We start from the raw sequence: 24,575 nt of genomic DNA on the forward strand, positions 1-24,575 counted from the left end.
AGGCGGAAGGATCACCGGAGCCCAGCAGGTCGAGGCTGCAGTGACCGGGAGCGGCCACTGCACTTCAGTCTGGGTGAAATAGTGAGACTTCAACTCAAGAAAAAAAAAAAATTCTCACTTTGCATCCACTCCTACATTCTCTTGGTAGGACTTCCTATAATACAAAGTCTGGACATTTACCATACTCCCTTGCAGCTAATATTTTGGCTGAAAATTAAATTCTACCAAATAGATACACAACCATGAGATTTGGAGTGGGGAATCATTAAAAAGACTACCTTCCTGCATCTATTGGGTTGTTTTTACAGTTATGTGAGGTCTTAAAAGAGTTGGCATCTTCTGTAATAGTTCTCCAACATATCTGAGAGGCATTGGTGACAGTGGCCACTCCCTCCCTGTTCTTAGCTTATGCTTCCCTTGTCTTCGGCTAAGTCGGCATGTTTTAGACCCTGGTAGTTTCTTCTTGATTTCTCATCTTTTTTAATGTGGTAGGGACTATAGTTCTCCATATGGGTCTTTACTACAGTGTTCTGGGGTCATTTATGAAGACCCAACCTGAAGCCCACTTCTCCAACCCTTCCGGTGATTCTGTCAAATGCTTACTTATCTGTATTACTTCCCTTTATCTTCAAAATTTGAGAGGGATTTCCAGTTCCTGTACTTGATATGACCTTTTATAGTTCTAGGATTTGACAACTTTCAGTCCTAATATACAATAATCACCTAAACATCCCACATAGTTTTCTCATTTAATACTATGGTTTGAGTAAAATAGAGTTTTGCTATACTATTGCCTCTGGAATTCAGTATTTAGAGTGAGTCCTAATATCAGGCACTTATACTTTTAAAGCATTTGTGGTGCCGGGCTTGGTGGCTCAGCCTGTAATCCCGTGCCTTTGGGAGGCTGAGGTGAGTGGATTGCCTGAGCCCACAGGTTCGAGACCCGCCTGGGCAGCGAGACCTCATCTCTACAATAAATAAAAAAATCAGCCGGGCATGGTAGTGCATGCCTGTAATTCCGGCTACTCAGAAGGCTGAGGCAGAGGGATCGCTGGAGCCCAGCAGGTCGAGGCTGCGGTGGCCGGGAGCGGCCACTGCACTCCAGTCTGGGCGACAGAGTGAGACTCCAACGCAAAAAAAAAAAATAAATAAATAAAGCATTTGTGGTCATATTTATCCCCCTTCAGTCATCAAGATCACCTTAGGTGGTAGGAAAATAGCAAGTGTTCTTTTCCATTTTACATAGAAGTAAATTGAGGCTAGTGAGTTGTGATTTGCCCAAGGACGTGCAATTAATAAGAGCCAGAATCAGAATTTAAAACTAGGTCTTCTGGTTAAATTCAAGGTATTTTCCAGTTTACTATGGTGTCACCAAACAGAACCCTTTAGGTATCAAAAAACTTTTAATAGAGTCCAAATGAATACACGTTGAAAGAAATTAATTGAATTTTCCAAAGAATCCCATGATTTAGAATTCATATTAATGAAGCTTAGATCCCTATAAACTCAACTTTATGGTTAGTATCTTCAAAATAGTTATTTTTATGGTATATATACAAAGTTCATTTTTGTCTGCACTATGCAAGATATGTGAACATGGGCAAACTTCATTGCTGCTTTGCAGTACAGAGGCCAGTGTAGGCTCTAGAATCTTTTTTTTTTGAATTGGAGTCTCACTCTGTCGCCCAGACTGGAGTGCAGTAGCATGCTCCTGGCCGCTGCAGCCTCGATGCGCAGGGCTCTGGCGATCCTTCCACCTTAGCCTTCCAAGTAACTGGAACTACAGGTGCGTGCTACCACGTCCGGCTGATTTTTGACTTATTGTAGAGATGAGGTCTCACCAAGTTACCCAGGTGTGTCTCAAACCCGTAGGCTCAGGCAATCCACTCACCTTGGCCTCCCAAAGTGCTGGGATTACAGGCTAAGCCACCGAGCCTGGCAGCTCTAGAATCTTTACAGATGTTCTGTGTCAGTCAGTGAGTGAGGAAACAAGCACATGAAAACAGATATTTGGGAATGGTGTTACAACAAAGGTATTGTTTTCATTGTCTAACAAGTGACACTTTGGTACACTGCAAGACTCATATATGCTACTCCACTTTTTAATCTTCCCAATATACTTGCAAAGGTTGTCTTTTGCTGGATTCCTATGAAGGCTGGTTTTATGGATTCTCATGGAAATCATGGGTCAAGGAAGATTAAGAATATGGTAGACATGGAGGAAGTATAGAGAGTGAGTCATCTGCTCCCAAGCAAGATGCAGGATAGCCTGAAATACAAGGTAGTGCCAACTGATAGGCCAGATCCAGATGACCTGTGTAGAGAGGTGAATGTATACCTTGTCTATATCCCTACTATACCAGGGTTTCTGAAGGGATATAGCTTTATAATTCTTATCTTCTTTCCCTGGGGGAGAGCATAGGTCTGGTACTCAGTAGGTGCTGGTGCTCAGGAAATACTTGTGGAATGAAGGAATGGTCTGGTGTGTGTGTGTGGCTCCCAGTGGGTTCACACAGGGGAACATACAGCCTTGAGGTAGATCTGGAGGAAAGTTATGCTCCACTATTCTTCTGTGGCCTTTGTGTTATTGTGTGGTGTTTATTGGATAGCCACACCCATGTCCTTCCATTTCATCTGGAATATCCCGAAGTCCTAAGGGACTCTGTGGCCTTCTTATATGGGGTTTCTCCATGTGAGTTTGAGAAGGAAAATATTTATTAGCAATTCAGAGCTGACTGCTGGTTTAGTACTGATTTCATTTAAGGTCTAAATATGGCTTAAGATTAACTGTATACTCCATTGTGACTCAACATAGGTTGAAAAAATATAATGCTTAATGTATTTGCATGTCATACTCTGGATTGGTTCCTGTTTTCTGAAAAAGATGCTTATACATGCACCTAAATATTGCAATGGAAATTTCTCTTTCAGAAATTCAGAAATGTTGGAAGTGACAGAACAAAAGATTGATCATTGTGAAAACATTCTATCACAATAATGATTCATGAGGAGGAAAATGAATATATGTGCGTTATTGCTAAAATGAAAAAAAATAGCAAATAAAAGATGTAATTCTGAAATTTTATTTGTAATAAAACTTTTACCTCCATAATTCTGTCTGTACAGATGCAATGGGAGTCACTGGGACAATACTTTTAACTTTCTCCCTTCCCCACTGCTAGTTTAATGGACTTGGGCCACCTCCATTCTTCTACCTGGAAATACCTCACCTTCTCCATTTCTGTTCTGCTGTCCATCCTTCCTGGCAACTCTGAATCCTAACATCATTGTTTTCTACCCTTCCTGATCTTCTTCTGACGGTATCTGTGTAAATTTCCCCTCAGTTGAAACTCTTTTAAGAGTATATTAATATGCCTTTACTCATAAAAATCCCAACATAAAAACCAACACAATGTCCCCCAAATCCTTCTTCCTCCTGTGGTCACTACGCTCTCCCTCATCACCTTCCCTCCACAACGAAAGTATATCTTCCCCTCACCGCCTCCTTGTACTTACTTCCCACCTACTCCTTCTCAGCCCTCTAAAACCTTTTTCTGCCTTCGTCGCTGCTTTGAAATTTGTCTTGCTGTGACAACTGTCAACTTGCAAGTGATATTTTTCAGAATCGTCCTTGCTGTATTTCCTGCAATATCCATCCACCCATTCATCTGTTCATTCAATATCCACACTTTACAAATGTATTGATGCCTCTCATACGTTAGGCATTGTGCTAGTGTTGTGGATTTGTGATGATAAATGATTTGGTGTCTGTCCTTATGGGGGAGACAGATGCTGAACAAATAGAGGTAAAGATATTTCAATATAACTGTGATAAGTGCTACCAAAAAAAAAAGTACAAGTGAGTATAAGAAGCATAGAAGGTTTCTCTGGAAAATTCTATTTATGAAAACACCTGAGTTATAAGTAGGACTTAGGCCAACATGAGGACAAGGATGTATCAGGCAGAGGGAACGGTAGGCGTGGGTGTTCCAAAGAGACAAGGAACATGGGACTTTGAAGGACAGAAGCAGAATAACCAAATAGGAAATGTGATTCAGTGTGACTGGAAGGATGGCAAGGACCTGTGTGTATACTTTTAGGTCCCTCCAGGATTTTAGACTTACAGAGTCAACAGGAAAGCATTAAAGCCATTTTCTCAACTTTGGCTCCATTGACATTTGGGCCTAGTAATTATTTGCTGTTGAGTTAAACCTGTGTGCTATAGAATGTATAACAGTATCCCTGGGCTCTACCCACTAGATGCCAGTAGTAAAATCACCAGTAGTGACAGCCAAAATTATCTTCAGATATTGCCAAAAGTTCCTTAATCAGTTATTTCATGGGATACCCCTACTAAACAGTGAGCATCTTGGTTGATCAGGGATCTGGGCTTTCCTTTTGTTCTCTAGTAGAGTATCTGAAGTACTTTCATGGTATGTGAATAACCTTGCATCCAACTTTTTCCTACGTTATGTTAAAAGAGATTTTTAGACTTGTCAGCAAAAGGCAAGTATCTTAATGATGTGTCTCTTCACTATTGTACTTTCTCTACTCTAGACCTTCTTAATTCCCTCTACTTTTTTTTAAATCTGGGAAAATTTCAGACTGGACAAACCAATGGAGGAAAATTCTCATGAATAATGATATATGGACACTTTACTTCACTGATCTTAATCCCACACTCAGCATTCAACACTACCCTTTTACTGTTTTTATTTCATAGTCAGAGCTGCATTGCTTATGTTTTGTTTGATGGGAAGCACATCTGGTTTCTTTGACCCTTAGATTTCTTCTTCCCTTGCATAGCTGTGCCCCTAGTATATCTGTTTGCTGTTTTTGATGCTTCTGCTTCCTGATGCAAGTCTTGAGCAATGCCTGTAGAATATCCTTGCTATTTTTCCTTGTTGACTCTGTAGTATTGATTAGTTTAGAAGTGCATGCCTCTATTGCATTCATGTGTGTTCTCTTGTAATAGCTTAAGACCATGAGAATTTCTGTGGAGTCAGAACTGTAGTCTACCTTGGCCAATAGACTTTCTGACAGTGGTGCTAAAGAATGTGCTGTGGATCTGTGGACTGGCTCTTGACGTTAGCCTTGAGATTTATGGTTATACTTTGTAGTAGTTTACTGGGACTGCCATAATAAAAGTACCATGGACTGGGTGGATTAAATGACAGAAATTTATTTCCTCGCAGTTCTGGAGGCCAGAAGTTGAAGATCAAAGTGTCAGTAGGGTTGCTTCTCTCCATGAGGGAAGGTTGTGTTTCAGACCTCTCTTCTTGACTGGTAGATGGCTAACTTTCCCCTGTGTCTCTACAGCATCTTCCTTCTGTGTGTGTCTGTATCCAGATTTTCTTTTCTTTTTTTATTTTTCTAGAGACAGGGGTTTCCCTCTGTCACCCAGACTGGAGTGCAGTGGCACAATCTAAGCTCACCGCAGGCTTGAATCTCTTAGCTCAAGGGATCCTCCTGCCTCAGCCTCTTGAGTAGCTGGGACTATAGGCACATGCCACCAAGACTAGCTAATGTTTTTTTTGGGGGGGGTGGGGGCAGGGTTTCCCTATATTGTCCATGCTGGTCTTGAACTCCTGGCCTCAAGCAATTCTCCTGCCTTGGCCTCAAAATTCCTCTGCTTATAAGGACACTAGTCATATTAGATTAGGGCTCATACTTAAGACCTTTTAACTTAATCACATCTTTAAAGACCCTGTCACATGTTGAGGTACTGGGGATAAGGACGTCAGTGTATGAACTGTTGGAGAGAAGGCACAACTAGGCTGGTATCATACGTTAGCTTGATAAAGTGTAACTCATAATGTGACAACATGATGGCTCTATTTGGATATTTGAAGAATTGACACTTGGAGAAACAACCAGATTTATTTTGCACCACTTAGGTGTTAAAAATTAGATAGCAGCAGTGTACATGGAAGAAAACCAAAACAACCCAACTGAAAGTATCTGATAGCACCAAGATTGCTTTGTGAGAAAGCTTTTCCTGTTAAAGAGTATCGCCATAAAGATTTGGAGCTGCACTGCCACATGGGTGAGCCACATAGCACACTTGGAAACTTTCTAGTTGTCTCATTAAGACAAGTAGAAAAGAAGCAGATAGGATGAATTTTAGCAATACAATGTCAAAATTATTCATGAACTATTTAACATTCTTGTTTCCGTCCTGAAATCTTACAGCACATCTTAGTCACAACTATCACATTTCAAGTGCTGAGTAGACACGGGAGCCACAGTGACTTAAAAAAAATTTTTTTTAATTATTGAGATGTGGGGTACAGGTCAGGAGTAGGTATATGAGTAGTCTACAGGCAAGTGAAGTTTGAGCCTCCAACTGGTCCTCACTTCCCCTGGTTTAGGATCAGGTATCCATTGTGATGGCACTTCTCCTCGCCCCCTTCCCTGGCAGCGTCCTGCATCCTGCGACTGCCAATTCCTCCCTTGTAGCATTGAATGGCTTGAGTACTGGGCATGCATTCCCAGCGGGGGCCATGGTACCTCCAAGGAAATGGAAAGTGGTTCTCGGGGAACAAAAAAAATCTTTTTACTCTTTTTTTTTTTTTAAAGCATAGACACACATATAGCATATAACAAATATACAGGTGTCTGTAATATTAAAATTTTATGGAGTATGATTAGGAAAATAAAGGTCTAAAAAGGCTTCTTAGCAGGGCAATAAGGGAAAATGTTGAGAAGCTCTGTTACAGTTTAATTTCCAAAGATTCCCTTACTACCTTAGCTGAGTTTCCTTGGGCAAGTTAGTCCACGCCTTGGTCTATTGATCTGTAAGACGGGAATAATAATAGTGTCTATTTCTTAAGTTATTACAAGTGTTCAAGGAGAAAATTCATGTGAATTTCGCCACAGTGATTGGTGCAGAGCAAATGTTGAAGATGTGTCTGTTATTATTCTTTCAGGGATTTTTGAGAAAAGGTATTCTGGTATTAGAAGGAAATTTGAACGACTGATGCCTTTGTCATTTCCTCTCAGTTCCTTTAGGATTTTTTTATTGATTTATATCAGTTCATTGATGAGAAAATCATTGTAATGTAAATGTTTATTTCAATGACTCTTTTTTTTTCTTGCTGAAATATTTCTTATTCTTTTGAATGTTGAGGTTTTGTTAAGATTCTTTACTTTGTTCTTTGACTATTCTTGATTTGGCCTAAAGACTCTTTAGAGACTTGTGTAAATTACAAAACATCAGCTTCTTAATGAATATATTCACTATTCACTATTGATGACATAGGAAGAAGAGTAAAATGATTTCTATTAAATGAGAAATACATAGGAATTTACTGCCTGTTGTTTGCTATTGGTAACTTAAGTCAGTTCTGTTTATTACTGTTCTCCTTTTTTAAGGCAGATGTTTATTGAAAAAAATATAACTTTCAGTAAATTAAAGTTGAATTCCTAGTTAGAGGCAATGTACTTATAAGATACAGGTTTGCCTACCTTCTAAGCTTTCTTTCTTTTTTTGAGTTGGAGTCTCACTGTTACCCAAACTGGAGTGCCGTGGCACGCTCTCAACCACCGCAGCCTCGACCTGCTGGGCTCCGGCGATCCTTCCGCCTCAGCCTTCCTAGTAGCCGGAACTCTGAGCCGTGTACTATCATGACCAGCTAATTTTTTAAATTTATTGTAGAGACAAGGTCTCACCAAGTTGCTGGGGTGGGTCTCGAGCTCGCAATTAATTTCAAATTCATCTGGCAATCAACTCGCTTCAGCCTCCCAAAGTGCTGGGATTACAAACTGAGCCACCAAGCCTGGCCACCTTCTAAGCTTTCTAGTGCTCCTTGGAGCTTTAAATCATTGCATTCCTGACCTGAAGCCTCTCCCATTGCAGGTCTACATCAGTAGTTTTCGAAATGTCGTCTCTGGATGAGCAGCATTAGCATCACTGTGCGCTTGTTAGAAGTGTATATTCTTGAGTCTGCCTCAGACTCTAGGGAAAAGGCCCAGTGATCTGTGTTTTAACAAACATTCTCAGTGAATCTGTTGCACCCAGAAGTTTCAAAACCACCATCTTATGGAATACATATCCTATAGATATTGATGGAGACATAAATAATAAAAAATAGACCCTCTGAGACTTGTCTTTATCATTCTGCAGTCAAATGTTCCATGAGCCACAACTCACCTCAGGCTACCTTGGCAATGAGGGAGAATCATATATTCCAAACTTCAAATGAGGGTATATGTTCTGACAATTAATAATTTTTGAGATCTGGGTTGAGTGGCTACTTCGATATGGGGAGAACATAGACACTTGCAGCTCTGTGTGAGGTGGGGGAAAAAGGCAGGTGGAATTGAAAATGGAGATTCATGTATTTCTGGGTCAAATCCTGCCTTGCACGGCAAGAATGCCAAGTTCCAGCTGATTGTGGAATGTTCGAGGTGATTATGGAGGAAGTAGGCAGGGAGCTGAGATAAATGATCACTTAACAGAGGAACTGTGGCCGGAAGAGTGGGGTCAAGAAAATACTGAACAAAGGAGTTTTAATTTTGAAGGAGGAGAAGGAGTAAGCTAGAAATAGCAGTATCTGAACCAAACTGGGCAGCCTAGTACAGTGTTCCAAAATATGAATTTTGAGAAGTTTTGTTCTCACTTAAATGTTTGATTGTCTGGGATCCTTGCAGAGAAATGCCAACAAGATTTTGATTAGAATCTTGTCAGATGTTCTTACAAGAAAAGGAACTGACCTGAAAAGGATAAGCTACTCTTATGGTTAATTTCAAATTCATCTGGAATTGAGAAGGTGTGCTGTATGCAGCCTGTCAGAAACTTATTTTGCCCACTTCTAAAAGAGTCGGTAACAAAACAGGACTGAAAATATTGCTGCGAACTGTTATGCATATAATCTCATAGAAGAAGCCTAAAATGTGTTTAAAATTATTCTTTCATTATAATACCAAGTTTGTTTCCAAATGTCTTTTTTTGACATTTAAAAGAAATTTTGAAATTTTAAAAGTCTAATTGAAGTTCTGCACAACACAATTCTTGTAAAATATGTTTTTCAAATTGCATGTTAAGACTGTATGTTGAAAATACCAGGGTATAACAGGATGGAAGTTTCTCAAAAAATGAAGTATAGTACTACCATATGATCCAGTAGTTCCACTCCTTGGTGTGTACCAAAAAGAACTGAAAGCAGGGACTCACAGAGATATTTTCCTACCTATGTTCATAGCAGCATTATCCATGATAGCCAAAAGGTGGAAACAACATAAACATCTATTGACAGATGAATGGATGAACAAAACATGGTATATACATAAATGGAATGTTACTCAGCCTTAAAAAGGAAGGAGATCAGACACGCACTGAAGTTACAATGAAGTTTGAGGACATTATGCTAGATAAAATAAGCCAGATACCAAAGGACAAATACTGTATAATTCTATTTACATGACTACCTAGAATAGTCAAATTACTTAACTCCCTTGGGTAATGAAATTTATAGACACAGCGAGTACGAATGGAGATTGCCAGGGACTGGGGGAAGAAAGGAATGGGAAGTTAGTGTTTTTGTTTTGTTTTTCAATAGAGAAAGAGTCTCACTATGTTGCATAGGCTAGTCTCGAACTCTAGAGCTCAAGAGATCTTCTTGTCTCTGCCTCCCAAAGTGCTAGGATTGCTGGCAGAGCCACCTCACCCAGCTGAGAGCTAGTGTTTAATGCGTATGGAGTTTCAGTTTGGAAGATGCAAAAGTTCTGGAGATAGATGGTGGCGACAGTAGCGCAGGAACATGAATGTATGTAATACCACTGAACTGTATATTTAAAAATGGTAATTTTTATGTTTTGTGTATTTTAACACAATAAAAAATATCAGGATGACAATTTTATTTAATATTTTAATGCATCTTAAAAAATTTAATCCACTATAATAATAATAAACATTTTTATGTGGCCAATATTTGTTCAGGTGTTTTGCCCAAATTATCCTCTTTAATTCTCAAAAAAACCCTCCAAAGTAGGCATCATAATTATCCTCCCCCCTTTTTTCAGTTGTGTAAAATGATGCACCTAGAGGGGACAGGCAGGAATTTGAACCCAAGAGTACATCTTTCAGGCCAGTCTCTTACAATAAAACTGAACATGTAGGGCAACCCCCTCAGGTCCCCTTCCACTATGGGAGTTTTTCTGTCCTCTCAATAAATCCTGCTTTCAAAAAAAAACAAAAAAACAAAAAACTGAACATGTAGATTGAAATCATCAATACTAATACTGCTCTGCCTATTAGAAAAAGAAAACAAAATCTAAATTCCAAAATTATCACCATAAGTTCCAATTTTCATTACAAGTTCTTTTGATCAGATAGAGGATATGACATACTATAGTTATAATGTACATTTAAAAACTGGCAATTTATGTCTCTCTAAAAAATGCAGTTCCTGCAGAAGTCTGAGTATTTCAGTATAGAAATCCATATCCAGTGACATACATTTTCTTGTGCAGATAGTATGTGTTTCTGAAAACTGTTAAAAGAAAAAAACACATATTATAGAAATGTTTACTATTATCATTACAATGCATGTAATGTTTGCTTTATACTATGATGCTTTAAATTCAGAAGACCTATTTATGGTGTTTCATTTTAACATGTGAAATTTAAATTTGCAACAAGTTTGTGTATATCTTTCTGAATATGTGGAAGATGTCCTTATTTACTATTATCTTGGAAACAATGATGCTCAAATGCTATGTTTAGTCTCTTTAGTACAATGAAAAAATTATTTTACGAAGGAAATATAATTTAGCATATCCAAAAGCATGGATTTTAATTAATATGAATCATATAAAATATGTAATGATGTTTAGTTAAAAATTATTTGGAAAACTCAGAATAGGTTTTTAATAGAAAACATGTCGATGCCTTTGTAAAAAACTTGCCTTAATCAATAAATGCATCATGGGCTTTTTCCTTCTGAAGTTGTGTACAAAAATTTTGATTATTGGGAGAGTATTGCAGAGACATATTTAATAATTCTGTGAAGTTGAAAATGTCATGTGTATTTTTTTTAGAAATTTTTCTTAATAATTGACAACTTTGGAAAATTTCTTTACAATTATTACTTCTTAAGTAACTCCTGTGTAGATTTTTCCACAGTGATATGTATTCATATGCATATTTTTGTTATATTTCTAGGACTCGACTATTGTTACTCCAATTATTTTGAGGACTGACCCTCAGGGATTTTTCTTTTACTGGACAGATCAAAATAAGGTAAGAAATAAGATATGTCTTTCTTACATTTTCCAGTTTGTTGCTACTTTGCAAAATATTTTTATATCTTATCTGTATAAATATATCCATTTCACAGATGACCCTTTGCAATTTATTTAAGGATTTAAAAGAATATCTAAGACCAAATGCCTTGGGACTTTTCAAGAGCACCTAATATTAGATTTGCCAATTCTACAACCATTGACATTATTTTTCAGTTCTGCTTATATTATTTGTTAGGACAAGAACATGGAAATATGAATTACATTGGGTATAAAATATAGTTAGGCAGTATTACTGATTTAAGTTTTCATTCATAAAGAATGAATAGAGATGATGAGAAAATAACTTTTGACCCCAGTGGCCATACCCTTGGCATTTCCTTTCTCTCCCTTCTCTCCTGTGCTGTCCATTAAGGACTTTCCCAGCATGAGCAGGAATTTGGCCTTGATCATTTGCTCATGTCAGAAAAAAAAATTAGTTAATTCCTGAAGTTTTCAGGGCTGCCTTTCTAAATTAGCTTTCTGCCCACAATACCATGGATTTAGTATCTCATTTATTATGAAACCAGTTGGTGATTCTGTGTCAAATTATTAAAAAGTAGAATATCTGCTGATAATAAGATTTATTTGTAGTTTAATGGGCAGTTAGATGAGACTATTCATAGAAAGTGTTCATTATTTCAAGAATCATTGCCACAATTCTATACTTGAACCTCAGAGGCCACAGAATATATAATATTTTGGTTCTTTAGGTTCTGATATATGGAGAGATGGGATAGGGTTTCTTGAGAGTACAACACATATTGAAACTAATTCAGCATACTACTGAATACCTGGGACCTCCACAGTTGCAGATGAAGGGGGGCCAAATTGTTGGCTCTATGAAAACTCCACACTGGGTCCTTATATCCAAAGTTCCTGGCGCGGCCACCTCACCTTCTGCCTTTGGAGACAGCTCAGTTACTCCTATGAGGAGTGGGGTGGAAATGGTCCTGCACAACGGCTTGGTGGGGGTGAGTGTGGATCCTGGGAGATCTCTCAGGGTGCTGGAAGCTATGTCTGGCCCCAGGACCAGTCCCAAATGGGCTTCTGGGTTTCTTTACACATCATCTGAAAGGTAAACTTCAGCCTTGTGGTCCTGTAGTGAATTTCTGAATTCTTAGACCCTGGAACCAACTGTGGCCACAGATTTGGGGGGGGGGGGGCGGTAACCACAGACCCTATGCTAGTATAAAAAATTGTATTTGAGTACAATTTTCTACTTAATGTTCATGTTTATTATAAGTGGGTTAATCACTTTGGCTTTGACATTCTGTTTGGTTTCCTGCTGTTATGTGTAAAACAATGGCTTGCAAGACGCTTTGTTTTTTTTGGGTTTTTTTTCCTCTTAAAGGCTATTTTTAGTACTGTTGCAGCTATATTCATGAAAAATGTATTTATATTGCCTAAAGCATTTCTAAAGGTTGAGTGTTTGTACAAGAGACCAAACTGTCAGTTTGATTTTTCAGCTTGTAAATCAAGTTTCTATAAAAGCAACTGAAGATATTTTGGGGTTTTTAAATAATTCATGGCAACTCAGTTAAGCTCCCCTCCAAGACCAATCATAAATATTTCTTTGCTTAAGAGAGTTTAGGAGCAAGTGCTCTTTGCTGTATCTCTGTTGTGAACCCAGTATTTTGACCCACATTTATTTTCAAATGTAAGAAAATGTATTTTGATTTTTTATACCAGTTTTTTTCTCTTAGTTATAATGCTGTTTACAACCAACTGAAACAGATAATGTGGTAGCAGCTCCTTTTATCTCTTTATTACTTTACTTGTCTTGGATATTAATCTTATAGTTCTAGCCAAGAGATGGTAAATTTTACTTTTCACTTTTAAACACCTAAGTCATCCCTCAGTCATTTTTCAGAGCTTGGAGGCTTATTTTTTAGTCAATGATCATATATCTTAGAATCCAAAAGGTGAGAGGACTTAAGAAAAAAATTAAACTTATGGTGCTTTCAAGTTTGTCGTTTTCTTTCTGGCTTTAAGCCCAGTTCTGGAATCAGAATGAGTGATTCATCCACTTTTAGGAGATGGACGACTTTGAGTGATGTATTAGAGTAAATGTATGCTAGAAGAAATGGTGCATGCAAATAAAGAATGACTGGCCCAGCTTTTAGTTGATGTTTTTGCATAGGTGACTGGATGCTACAATCATGATGCTACTTAGAGAATCACCTTCTTTAAAATATTTCTTTTCTGGCAATTAGTTTTAAGAATCTGTCACATGGATAACAAAGACCATTTCTCAGAGAAAAAAATATGATACCTTCAAGTTTATCACTTGATCTTACACACTGTGTTTTCCATTGATTAGAAAGCTTGCATTGGCATTTATTATAATATTCCTCTGTTTTCCCTTTGAGAGGCTTCCCAATATGTTCCCTCTTTGGTCCATGAAGCTTATACCAAAGCACTTTGATCAACAATCTCCTAAAGCCTAGTCTGCTCAGAGACAAGCTGAATGGCTTTAAGAAGCCCTTGGTAAACAGCATTATTACAAGAGGTTTATTTATTTTATTTTTTAAATAGCACTGGAGGAAAGTTACCATTTTACTATGTCTTACCCATGTCCTCCTCTTATCATGGCTACATCATACCTTGAAACAAAGTCGCTGATTTCGAGCCACTGGCTTTCCTCTCTATAGACAATGATACGCTACCTTTGATTTGTAACCATAGAAATGACAGGTGACAAAGAAGACAGGCAACACAGATGACGGATATAGGAATTAAAAAGCCAAAGCTAGCAAGTCATTTTTAGGTAGCAGAAATGTGCTTTAGTGAAACATTGACAGAATGTTTGGGGTTGGTGGAAGCAGATAAACGTGAGTATCATTTTTAGGGATAAATGTTCATACTTTGTAATGGCTCTGGACTTATTTTAATAATTCTTTCTGCTTTATTGTTGGCTCTGAAAATCTTATTGAATAAAATTAGCAAAAAGGGGTTTCTGAATATGGCTATTTTGAGCTCAGTAGTTTTTCTTGTGTAAATGTGGATGGTGTGAAGAGAGTGAGTTTGCTTGTAATCATGGATGGATGTGAGGGAGTCCTGCACAACTTGAGTGCTTGAAAGGTTGCCTGCATTAGGCCATAACTTTTCCTTGTATCTGCACCAAGTGGGCACGAGAAACCAAGAAAGGAAGTGTTAGCCGTGAAAACCACATTAACTATAAGAATCTGCACCACAATTTAGAAAGAAGTCTAAAGAAGATAAAAGGGTCAATGTTAAAAAGCTAACACAAATCTATCTTGCCAGAATCTGAAACATTGTGGACCTCTGTCTTGCAACTTGATGCCCTGCTTCTGTGCCAACGTTAGTGTAAAAATAAAACTAGTTGCTACTAGTTCAGATCCCAAAAGTTCAATATAGTTCATACCCTTCCTTGTATCCCCAAAACAGTATCTTAGAGGAAGGGAGGAGGAACACATAATTAAATTTAAAAAGGAAGGAGGGAAAACACACATACACATTTTAAATGAAAGACTTCCACTGCTCTCTTTGTTACAGAGTTTACTTATTTTTAATTTTGCAAATCAATGCAAATACTTTGATTTTGTAAACAAGTAAAGCAGGATAACTATCCTTAAACTACACCTTCTCAGTGACTCCAATCTGAGTCCTTTTTCAGAGTCAACTACTGGTAACAGTTTGATAGTTTCTTCTTAGGTCTCTTTTAGATGAATTTGTGCATGCATAACTATGGGAATAGTTCATTTTGTTTTGTTTATGTCAATTTTTATCCTAAAATACGTTATTTTGACTGTTCCAGAACTTCCTTTTCACTTCACAGAATATCTTAGAGAACTTTCCATGTTAATACATGTGTCTCTAACTCATTCATTTGAGTTTCCATAAAGATGGACAAAATTATGAACTCCGCAGCAACTGGATGAACTTAGAGGCTGTAATATTGAGTGATCTATCACAGAAACAAGGAACTGAGTATCACATGTTCTCACTCATAAGCAGACCTTGAACAACTATCATAATACTATAAGAAAGGGATTGAAGTAGTGGGAAACTGCCAGGGGAGGGTGGAGGTAGGATTAGCACTAGTGGGAAACTACCGGGGGAGGGAGGGCAAACCTCATCAACAAGGGTACCTGTATAATGACCATTTGTATACCCCACCCTGAATTGCACCCCACACCTTCAAAATAAAAAATAAAAATAAATAAATAAATTGCTCTATTGTGTCTCAGAGGACGGATTACTACATTGTATCCAAGAATAAAAAAATTCTCATTGAATGATTCTTGGTGTCTGTTTGCCTGTTTCTAGTTTTGGGTTGAAGCAAATAATCCTGTAATATAGAGCAAGTCAGTCTTGTATATTCCTCTCTAGGATGCTGGGGAAGGGGTTCCGTAAGGTAAATGCTAAGCAGTGCGATTGCTGATAGAAGGCCATCTCTCCTAAATTTTAGTTGATGGCTCTATCATCTACAACCCTACCAGTCTTATATGAGAGAAATTATTTTCTCAAGCCCGACCAACACTCATAGGTAACATTTTAATTTTTGCCAATCTGATGCAACCAGTATATCTCTTTGTTTCAATCTACCTTTGCCTGATTTGCTAATAAACTGTGTATATTCTCATACGTTTTATTGGCCATTTCTGTTTTTTCTTACACGGATTATCCATTTATATCCCTTGTCTTTGTGTTGAGATCTTTCTATGTATTTTAAATGTTGATCATTTAGCTGTTGTAAATGTTGCCAATGCTTTCTTTCTGTTTGTGGCTTGTCTTTGACTTTCTTAACATCTAATTTATGCATGACAAAAGATGACCTGAACCTTTAAACTCTGATGTAGTCACATTTCAACCCCCCCAACACAGGTGTTTTACTTTATTTAAGGTCTTTCTTATTCATCCTCATCACTATCATTATTACTAATGTATTTTGAAGACTGGTGTAAGGTAGAGCTCTAATTTTAATGTCTTCAAATAGGTAGTCCTGTGCTTGGTGGCTTCTTATTCCCTTTGGTTGTAGCCAGCTATGAGAGCACCTTCTTTCTTGTGGCTTTCTTCCTGGCTTTGAGTGTGAAGGGTGTGAAAGGTGCAATGAGTTGATGCTGCATTAAGTCTTATGCTCCCATAAGGCTCCTAGTACTGACACCTCCATCACCTGGTGTGGATGATGCATAGAACTGCCCCCTCCCACTTTTTATTTAATGCCTATAGACTTTTGAGTTGTCATTTTCTACTTCATTATTATATGCATTTGTCTTCTTCCTTTCATACTTTGTGTTTCAACAAATGCAACCCTTCTTGTTTACCCATAATGTTAGATTTTGGACAAAAATTTATACCATCACGTTTAGTCATTTCTAGGGCCTTAGGACAGGAGAGATTGGCTCTCTCATTACTCCATCTGCCATCTTGTTCTGACCTGTGAATTTGCAAGACTCCATTTGGAGTTCTTGTACTGAGTAATTTTTACATTTCTATTAATAGCAACTATAGATAGTCTTCTCTTGTGATAACTTTACATTTCTATACAGACTTCAAAAGCAAGTTTAGAAGTTAAATATTTACATAAGCCACAGTGACATTTTTCAGCCTGGGCCCAGAGTTCAAAAATATTTTCAATGTTGCAACATAAACCTCAACAAAAGAAATCTAGTGATTTCCTATGAAAAAATAGTCTGACCTCCATAAGGAACCGCTGGGCACCACATATTTGTTATGATTGTTTAGCAGTGAACACTTCTCTAGTGTATCTCAGAAACCTCAACTTTGACCTTTCTTGTATATAGTAAATGGGATAGGGCACTCAAGAGTCCCCAGAGTGACTGAGTGCAATGATGTGGTTATACATTTAGAAAATGAACTCTCTTCATTTTTATTTGGTAGCTTTCCCCAAAGACTGAAGCAATAACTGAAATTATCTTTAAAATAACAACAAAATTCATGTGAGGGCTGGGATTGTTCCTTGGCTTAGAGCAGTACACCGATCATTGCTGACTAACCTGCATCTGTGGACTAAGTAAGTCTCTTCCATTGCCTTCACTGGATTTCCTTTACTGTTATTGATGACAATAGTACCTTGTGTACCTTCTCCTTACCATCCCATGGGACACTAGGTGGATTCTAGAAGTTGACCAGCACCTGCATTCTTTTGCTTTTTCTAGCCACTAGAACTCATTTTTCTACTCATGCTGCTGCCTAGTTCCTGGCAATGAACACCCACCCTGACCAATGAAATTCAAAGGAGAATTACCATAACTCCCTCACCTCTTGGGTGGGATCACTCAAAGGTGTCTGCTTTACACTATTTCTCACATTTCTTCATTGGGACTAAGCCCAGTTACCCATAGTGGTAACTGGTTGAAAACATACCCTTTTTGGACTTTCTTCCCTTCCTGTCTTACTTTTTCACTCCTGATGTGTCTTAGAACCACTTCTAAAATAAACACTTTTACAAGAACTCTTATCTAGGAACTGCTTAATACAGATGCCCCCTAACGAAGGGTATTAAAAGGTTTCCTTAGCCAAGGGGAATTGGAACATACTAGGTGAAGATGTTGTTTTAAGTCAGGCCTAGTTTACCTAAAAGAGTCCTAATATAAGAAGCATGAAGCTGGTTAAGAAAACCAGCTTTGAAATTGTAATGACAGATGTGGGTTTGAGTTCTGACTCTGATATATATTTAGTGAGTCACCACCAGTGAATCTCTTTAACATCTAAGTCTTGGCTTCCTCATCTCTGAGATGGATATTACTTTCTTAGAGTTGTTTTGGATGCTAACTGTGAAAAATGAAGTACCTTCATAATACCTGCTACACTGTGAACTCTCAGTCCTTTGTGGTGGCTTTTATTATTGTTACAATAAACAATCAGTCCCCAACCAAACAATTATGCTTAACTGTGAGATACCAGAAATGTGCTATTTTGAAAATCAAGTGACTATTTATTTATGTATACATTTTTTTCCCTATTTTTTTCTTCTTCAAGGCAATAGTGACTTGTTTTCTGTTTAGACTCTGCTGTGGTCTTTTGATCTGAAGCACTGAAGCTTAAGTCTGTTTGGGCAAACAAGATGTTTATTTATGTATTTCATAATGTTTCAGGAACAGAGCCATGGAAGGCAAAAGAAGAGATTTATTGTTTAAAATACTTTCCTCTGAGGATAATTTGCTATTAAATACTCCATCAGAGGTGAAAGTTTCTTAGACCACTGGAAATTTGAAGCATGTTATGGAATGACCTTTAAGATGATGTGAAGAACTTTGATAGGAGAAACTGGTATTAATGCACAAAAGAATTGGACACCACCATGGTTTTCTGTGTCCTTTTCTCTAGGATAACCACTTTAGGATTATTATAACTACATCAGCATCAGGCAGCTCATCTATCTCCATAGTGACCAGGTCCTTAGAAATTAAACTATTAGTGGTTTTGAGCATAGTTTAGATGGTTCCTCACCAAATCAACTTCCAGTTTAAATTTCATTTTTTCCAACATTATCTTCTTTTCACTGCCATGAGCCTGGAAGTTTTTGCTTCAGTGAACTCTGGCCAGCATGGGATAGCCACATGTTCTGATTGCTTAGCCTAGGTACGCATAACATGGGAATAAATGTTATTTAGAATGGAATCTTTTACAAGTTCTTTTTGGAGGATGTGATTCATTTTTTTTTTTTTTAGTAGAATTTCTAATCAAAGTGTAGTCACTTAAAGTGTGTTTTATTTTATTTTATTTATTTATTTTTTTGAGTTGGAGTCTCACTCTGTCGCCCACACTGGAGTGCAGTGACCGCTCCCGGCCACCGCAGCCTCGACCTGCTGGGCTCCGCCGATCCTTCTGCCTCAGCCTTCCAAGTAGCTGGAATTACAGGCGCGTGCTACCACGCCCGGCTGATTTTTTGATTTATTGTAGAGATGAGGTCTCGCTGCCCAGGCGGGTTTCGAACCTGCAGGCTCAGGCAATCCACTCACCTCAGCCTCCCAAAGGTGTGGGATTACAGGCTGAGCCACCGAGCCCGGCTTAAAGTGTGTTTTAAAATTAGGCTAGTTGTCATGAAATGGCTTCATTGAAGTTTCTTAGGAAGTATTTTTAGGATGTGAATGCATTAATGTGATTTTTATGTCACCATCACCACATGTTATGATGCAAATAACAACAGCAATGCTCATTTTAATACATTGTAGCCAGAGTTTAGAAACATACTACCCTGGTTTTAATTCAAAATTCATTACTCCTAATATAATTTAATTACAAAATTATGCCTTAGTTTTATGAGTTGCTTATATTTAGCTCTTCCCAGTATTACAAGAGAAATTAAATTGGATATTTTCCATGCTATGATGCTATTGTAATGGGACACTTGAACATTTTGATATATCAAAAATGGTTTGAGACACTGGATTGGAAGGATATGGGGAGGAAATACATTCTGTATATCGTTCATAAGACAGAGTGCACACATTCTTTCAGGAAGTTTACTGAATTAATTTGTAATGTCAGCTTGCATTCTATCTGTGCTCACCTTGACTGTGCTTTAGAATCAAATAGGAACTTACCCCCAAGAAAGCTCAATACCCTGACCACACCCCAGACCAACTAAGTCAAAGTCTCTGGGAGGCAAGGGTGTCCAGGCAGCAAGGGATTTTGAAGCCCCCAGGTCATTTCAATGTACAGCCTAACCCGAAAATCCCTTCCACATACTGTCTGCCTCTTCCTGTGTATGTGTGTACATATATACAGTGTATATAGACATGTAGAATATATAGAAGTACATAACATACATATACATAGTATATACTGTTATGAAGAAGATGTATTTGCCATTGCCGTGAATAGAATTCCCAGATATTTGGTATCGACATGGTGCCATGTGCCTTTGTTTGAATTATAGATGGTGTTGATAGAATGAATGTTTTTGTTTTGTTCTCTAGTTCTTTTTTTTGCCAATTCCAGATTGGTTGATCCTATTGATGGGGACCTTGTCAAGCTCTTTCTATATTTAATCAGCAATACAAGCCTCCTTTTGCCTTTTGGCAAGATAAATTTAGGTTGATTAGATTGACAGATAGTTATTTAGGCATTTACCATACACAAAGGCTAAAAAAAATTATTTTCTTCCATTTAAAAATATTTATTATTGTTTATTTAAATAATTTAAAAAGGCAAAAACGCAAACTTTGAACACATGATTTATTAGGAAATTGCTACTCATATGTTATAAACATTTTTATGAAGTCTACAGAAATATTTAATATTTAATACTCACTAATTCAAATTGCAAATAGTTTTTCATTGTTATCAGCACCCATAACTGTAAACACATATATGATATTTTGCACATGCTCGTTATACTTATAATACATATATAGTATGTATATTTATAAAGTATATATATAGAACATATACTTATAGCATGTATTATATATATGTATGGTATGTACTCACATATATGCTACATGTATACATACATTGTATACATGTACATATATATATGGTGTATGTATATGCACACATACACAGACACTCTCTTGTCATTTCTATAGGCCTGTGAAGGATAATACTACTATTATTCTTTTTTAAAAATGAGTAAATTAAAGCGCACACAGAGGTTAAGTAATGACCTCTAGTTGTACAGTGGTTAATGGCAGAGTCAGGAGAAGAGCTGTGGTAGGGCAGTCTGGATTTATGTTCCCACCCTTAACTTTTTGCTTTCTATATAACCTGTTCAATGTGTGAAGTTAAGTTTACCTGCAGGATCTTTTCCTTAGATTTGTTTGAAAAAGAAGCCTCAGTAGGTATAGTACAGTTGCCAGGAAGAGGCAGGCAGTATGTGGAAGGAATTTTTCGGATTGGGCTGCACAGTGAAATCACCTGGGAACTTCAAAATTCTTTGCTACCTGGACCCCTTCACACCCCAGAGAATCTGACTTAGTTGGTCTGGGGTGTGGTCAGGGTATTGAACTTTTTTTGAATAAGTTCCCATTTGATTCTAAAGTGCAGTCAAGGTGAGCACAGATAGAATGTCAACTGACATTACAAATTAATTCAGTAAACTTCCTGAAAGGATATGCACACTCTGCCTTTCCTGTCCGTGGTATGGCCTACTTTCTATCAGAGGTAATTCACCACATGAACACATACAGGCCCTACAAGATTCTGAATTATTTGACTGTGATTGAACAACATTCCCCATACTCTACTTAGTAAGACAGGAAATGATTAGCATTTCCTAGAATGATTCTCAATATCCAAGATTGGCTCAAAATAGGTTTTTTTTTTGTTGTTGTAATCTGTTGATTAAATTCACTTCAGTTCTTATTCCCTGAATATGCCAGGTATTAGCTGTTTGTTTTATCTTTACCAACCATGTCTTCAGCATTCGAATCCTGTTTATTAATCTTTATGTTTATATTTTTCTAGATCCGCAATTAGATCACGATGCTATTTAAATTCCAAACAATTAAACTAGCTGTGCCTTTCAATATGTGAATGTGGTTTTAAGAATGACTTTATATAATTACTTCATATTAAAATGTACCATTGTATAATTTCTTATCAATTTGTCAGTTTCCTTTATTGACACACACACATTCAATCAGGGAAGCCAGAAAGAGCTAGATAATTTCAAGTGTGACAGGAGGCATGCCATTTAATCACCTCTATGTAATACATTTGAGACTAGTAAAATTCACATTTCTCCACTTGGAATGTTCGTTTTTACTCTGCCTTCTATAGGAAATGTGGATTATGATGAGAATGATTTTGCCTGACGTTTTTCTCTGGCATTGTGCAAAACTCCCCGCTTACTTAGGGACTGCGTTCTGGAAATTGTATTGCATTGCAGTCAACAATGCACCTGTGTGAAATGAATGCTTCAATGAAAAGTTTTATGGGGCAGAACTAGTTGCTATGCTAAGAAACTAATGATTGTGCTGGTATACATAATAGATTCTATTTTTAGATGAACATTTGTTCCTATAGCATGTCTTCATTATGCAAGAGGACAGCAGTTTCAGTACTATATTGTGAATACTGAGATATTAGCATATCAGAGTAGGCACTTCCTTAGATAGTCGTGACTTTTTAATATACTTGAGCGCTGCTGTAGTTCATAACCAGAGGGAGAAAAAGCAAAAGCAACAACAACATTCCAAAACAATTTCAGGTTTCTGGTGTTTGTAGACTGAGTTCTTCCAGCAGTTGTCCACAAAACCAGGATCCAGGATCCAAGATCTGGTGGTTTTCTTTTGGGAGGTGATGCCGGGAAACATAGGTAGGACATTGAGAGAAGTAAGACAGGCAAGCGGAGGCAGCCAGTAAAGGATGAGTTATCAAACAAGCTGTCACTGTGCACAAATGGTGCTCCATTCCATCGGATAGAAGGATGAGGGAGCTGTGGTATTTACCCACCAGCTCCCAACAGTCAGTGACTGAGGGCAATTCATTCAGGGATTATCTCCTCAGCTCTTCCACTGGACTTCCTGGTATCTGAGAGGCCTCCAGGCAAGTGGGCTACAGGCTTTGAAAGAGCCCTCAGACAGAGTTGCAGTTGGAAGCTGTAAGTGAGAAGCATGGAAACATATGGGCTCCACCAGCAGCAGCCACCCTGGTGGCTTTGATTTCCAGTAAGTCAGACTTTATAAATCTCTATCTCAGGGTGCAAACTGGAGGCTGATCCCATTTGCAGGCAATTCTTGCTTAGCTACACAATGCATGAAACATATAAACGTGAGTTGCCAGCATTTAAAAATCTGATGAGTTCAATATACAAATCTGGATTTCTCAAGAAATGAGAAAGCATGGCCACACTAGCCGATATACTCCATGGCCACAATTGGCAACAGCAGAGCAGCAGATGCCTGTTTAGATGGGGCATGTGGTATCCAATCTGCCACAGTCCCCACTAGGCCAGCCTACCTAATTTAGATAACCTTTTGGGCTCATTTTGCCAGTCTTGTTTTAACTATCTGGCCTCTATGGTAACATCAAATATGGAAGACTCAATAAGCTAATGATTACAAAGCTTCATCTGAAATGAGGCTAATTCTGTCACAGCGGACCTATTAGAGTGTGTGGCATAAAGACTGAATTGTACAGCGGAAAAATGACTGAATGTCAGCATATCCAGGTCCTGCTCATAACTGCCATAAGCAAAGCAGTTATGCTCCAATCCCACATCTTCTCTGAGAAATATATGAGCCCTGAGGTTCCCGTTCCACCTTAGGGCTATTATTCCAAAGTGAAACATATGAGCCCTGAGGTTCCCGTTCCACCTTAAGGGCTATTATTCCAAAGTGACTTTCATGTGGCATTGTGCTAGGTAAGATTTATAAATATGACTCCTTGCCAGAGGATTTCTTGTTGGATTGGGCCATTGATCTAGGGGAAATACAATAAATCAAAGAATTAGCCGGGCATGGTAGCACATACTTGTAGTTCCAGCTACTTGGAAGGCTGTGGCGGAAGGATCCCCAGAGCCCAGCAGGTTGAGGCTGTGGTGGCCGAGAGCAGCCACTGCACTCCAGTCTGGGCGACAGAGTGAGACTCCAACTCAAATTAAAAAAAAAAAAAAAAGAAAGAAAGAAAGAAAGGTGGTCTCAGCCGGGCTCGGTGGCTCAGCCTGTAATCCCGCGCCTTTGGGAGGCTGAGGTGAGTGGATTGCCTGAGCCCGCGGGTTCAAGACCCGCCTGGGCAACTTGGCGAGACCTCATCTCTACAATAAATCAAAAAATCAGCCGGGCGTGGTAACACATGCCTGTAATTCCCGCTACTTGGAAGGCTGAGGCGGAAGGATCTCTGGAGCCCAGCAGGTCGAGGCTGCGGTGGCTGAGAGCGGCCACTGCACTCCAGTCTGGGCAACAGAGTGAGACTCCAACTCAAAAAAAAGAAAGAAAGGTGATCTCTGGGACACCAAGTAAAATGACTTCTTTTTGTGGACTGAATGCATTTAACATCACTTCCAGCTTATGGCAGTGAGCATTGACTGATTTAGTCAACAGTGTAGCCCACCCTTCTCTCACTGCAGAGTTGTGCTGTCTGATACAGTAGCCTCTAGATATGTCACTGTTTACATTTACATTTGAATTAATTGCAATCAAATTAAATTAAGTATCTATTTCCCTAATCCCACTTACCCACATTTCAAGTGCTCAGTAGCCACCTGTGCAAGCAGTTATAGAACATTTCCATCTTTGCAGATACTTTTTTGGATACCACTGCATGGAGACTTTATCAGGAATGGCTTCTCAGAGTCAATGCAAAGTTTCCTTGTAATAAGAAGTTTCCTTGAACTTATTATGAGGAAAGAACCT

At 38.2% G+C, this 24,575-nt stretch overlaps 1 protein-coding gene across 1 annotated transcript in view; it reads left to right on the forward strand.

Moving 5' to 3' along the window:
- Positions 1 to 24,575, forward strand: part of LOC103272357 (1-phosphatidylinositol 4,5-bisphosphate phosphodiesterase beta-1-like) — a 235,041-nt gene that overhangs the window by 7,289 nt on the left and 203,177 nt on the right. The window contains exon 2 of the mRNA XM_008069873.2: positions 11,165 to 11,242. Coding sequence (XP_008068064.2) covers positions 11,165 to 11,242 — 78 coding nt within the window. The remainder of the gene's footprint in view (positions 1 to 11,164; positions 11,243 to 24,575) is intronic.

The sequence above is a fragment of the Carlito syrichta genome, unplaced genomic scaffold, assembly GCF_000164805.1.
Source record: "Carlito syrichta isolate Samal-C Ts95f unplaced genomic scaffold, Tarsius_syrichta-2.0.1 Scaffold312267, whole genome shotgun sequence".
Lineage (NCBI taxonomy): Eukaryota > Metazoa > Chordata > Mammalia > Primates > Tarsiidae > Carlito > Carlito syrichta.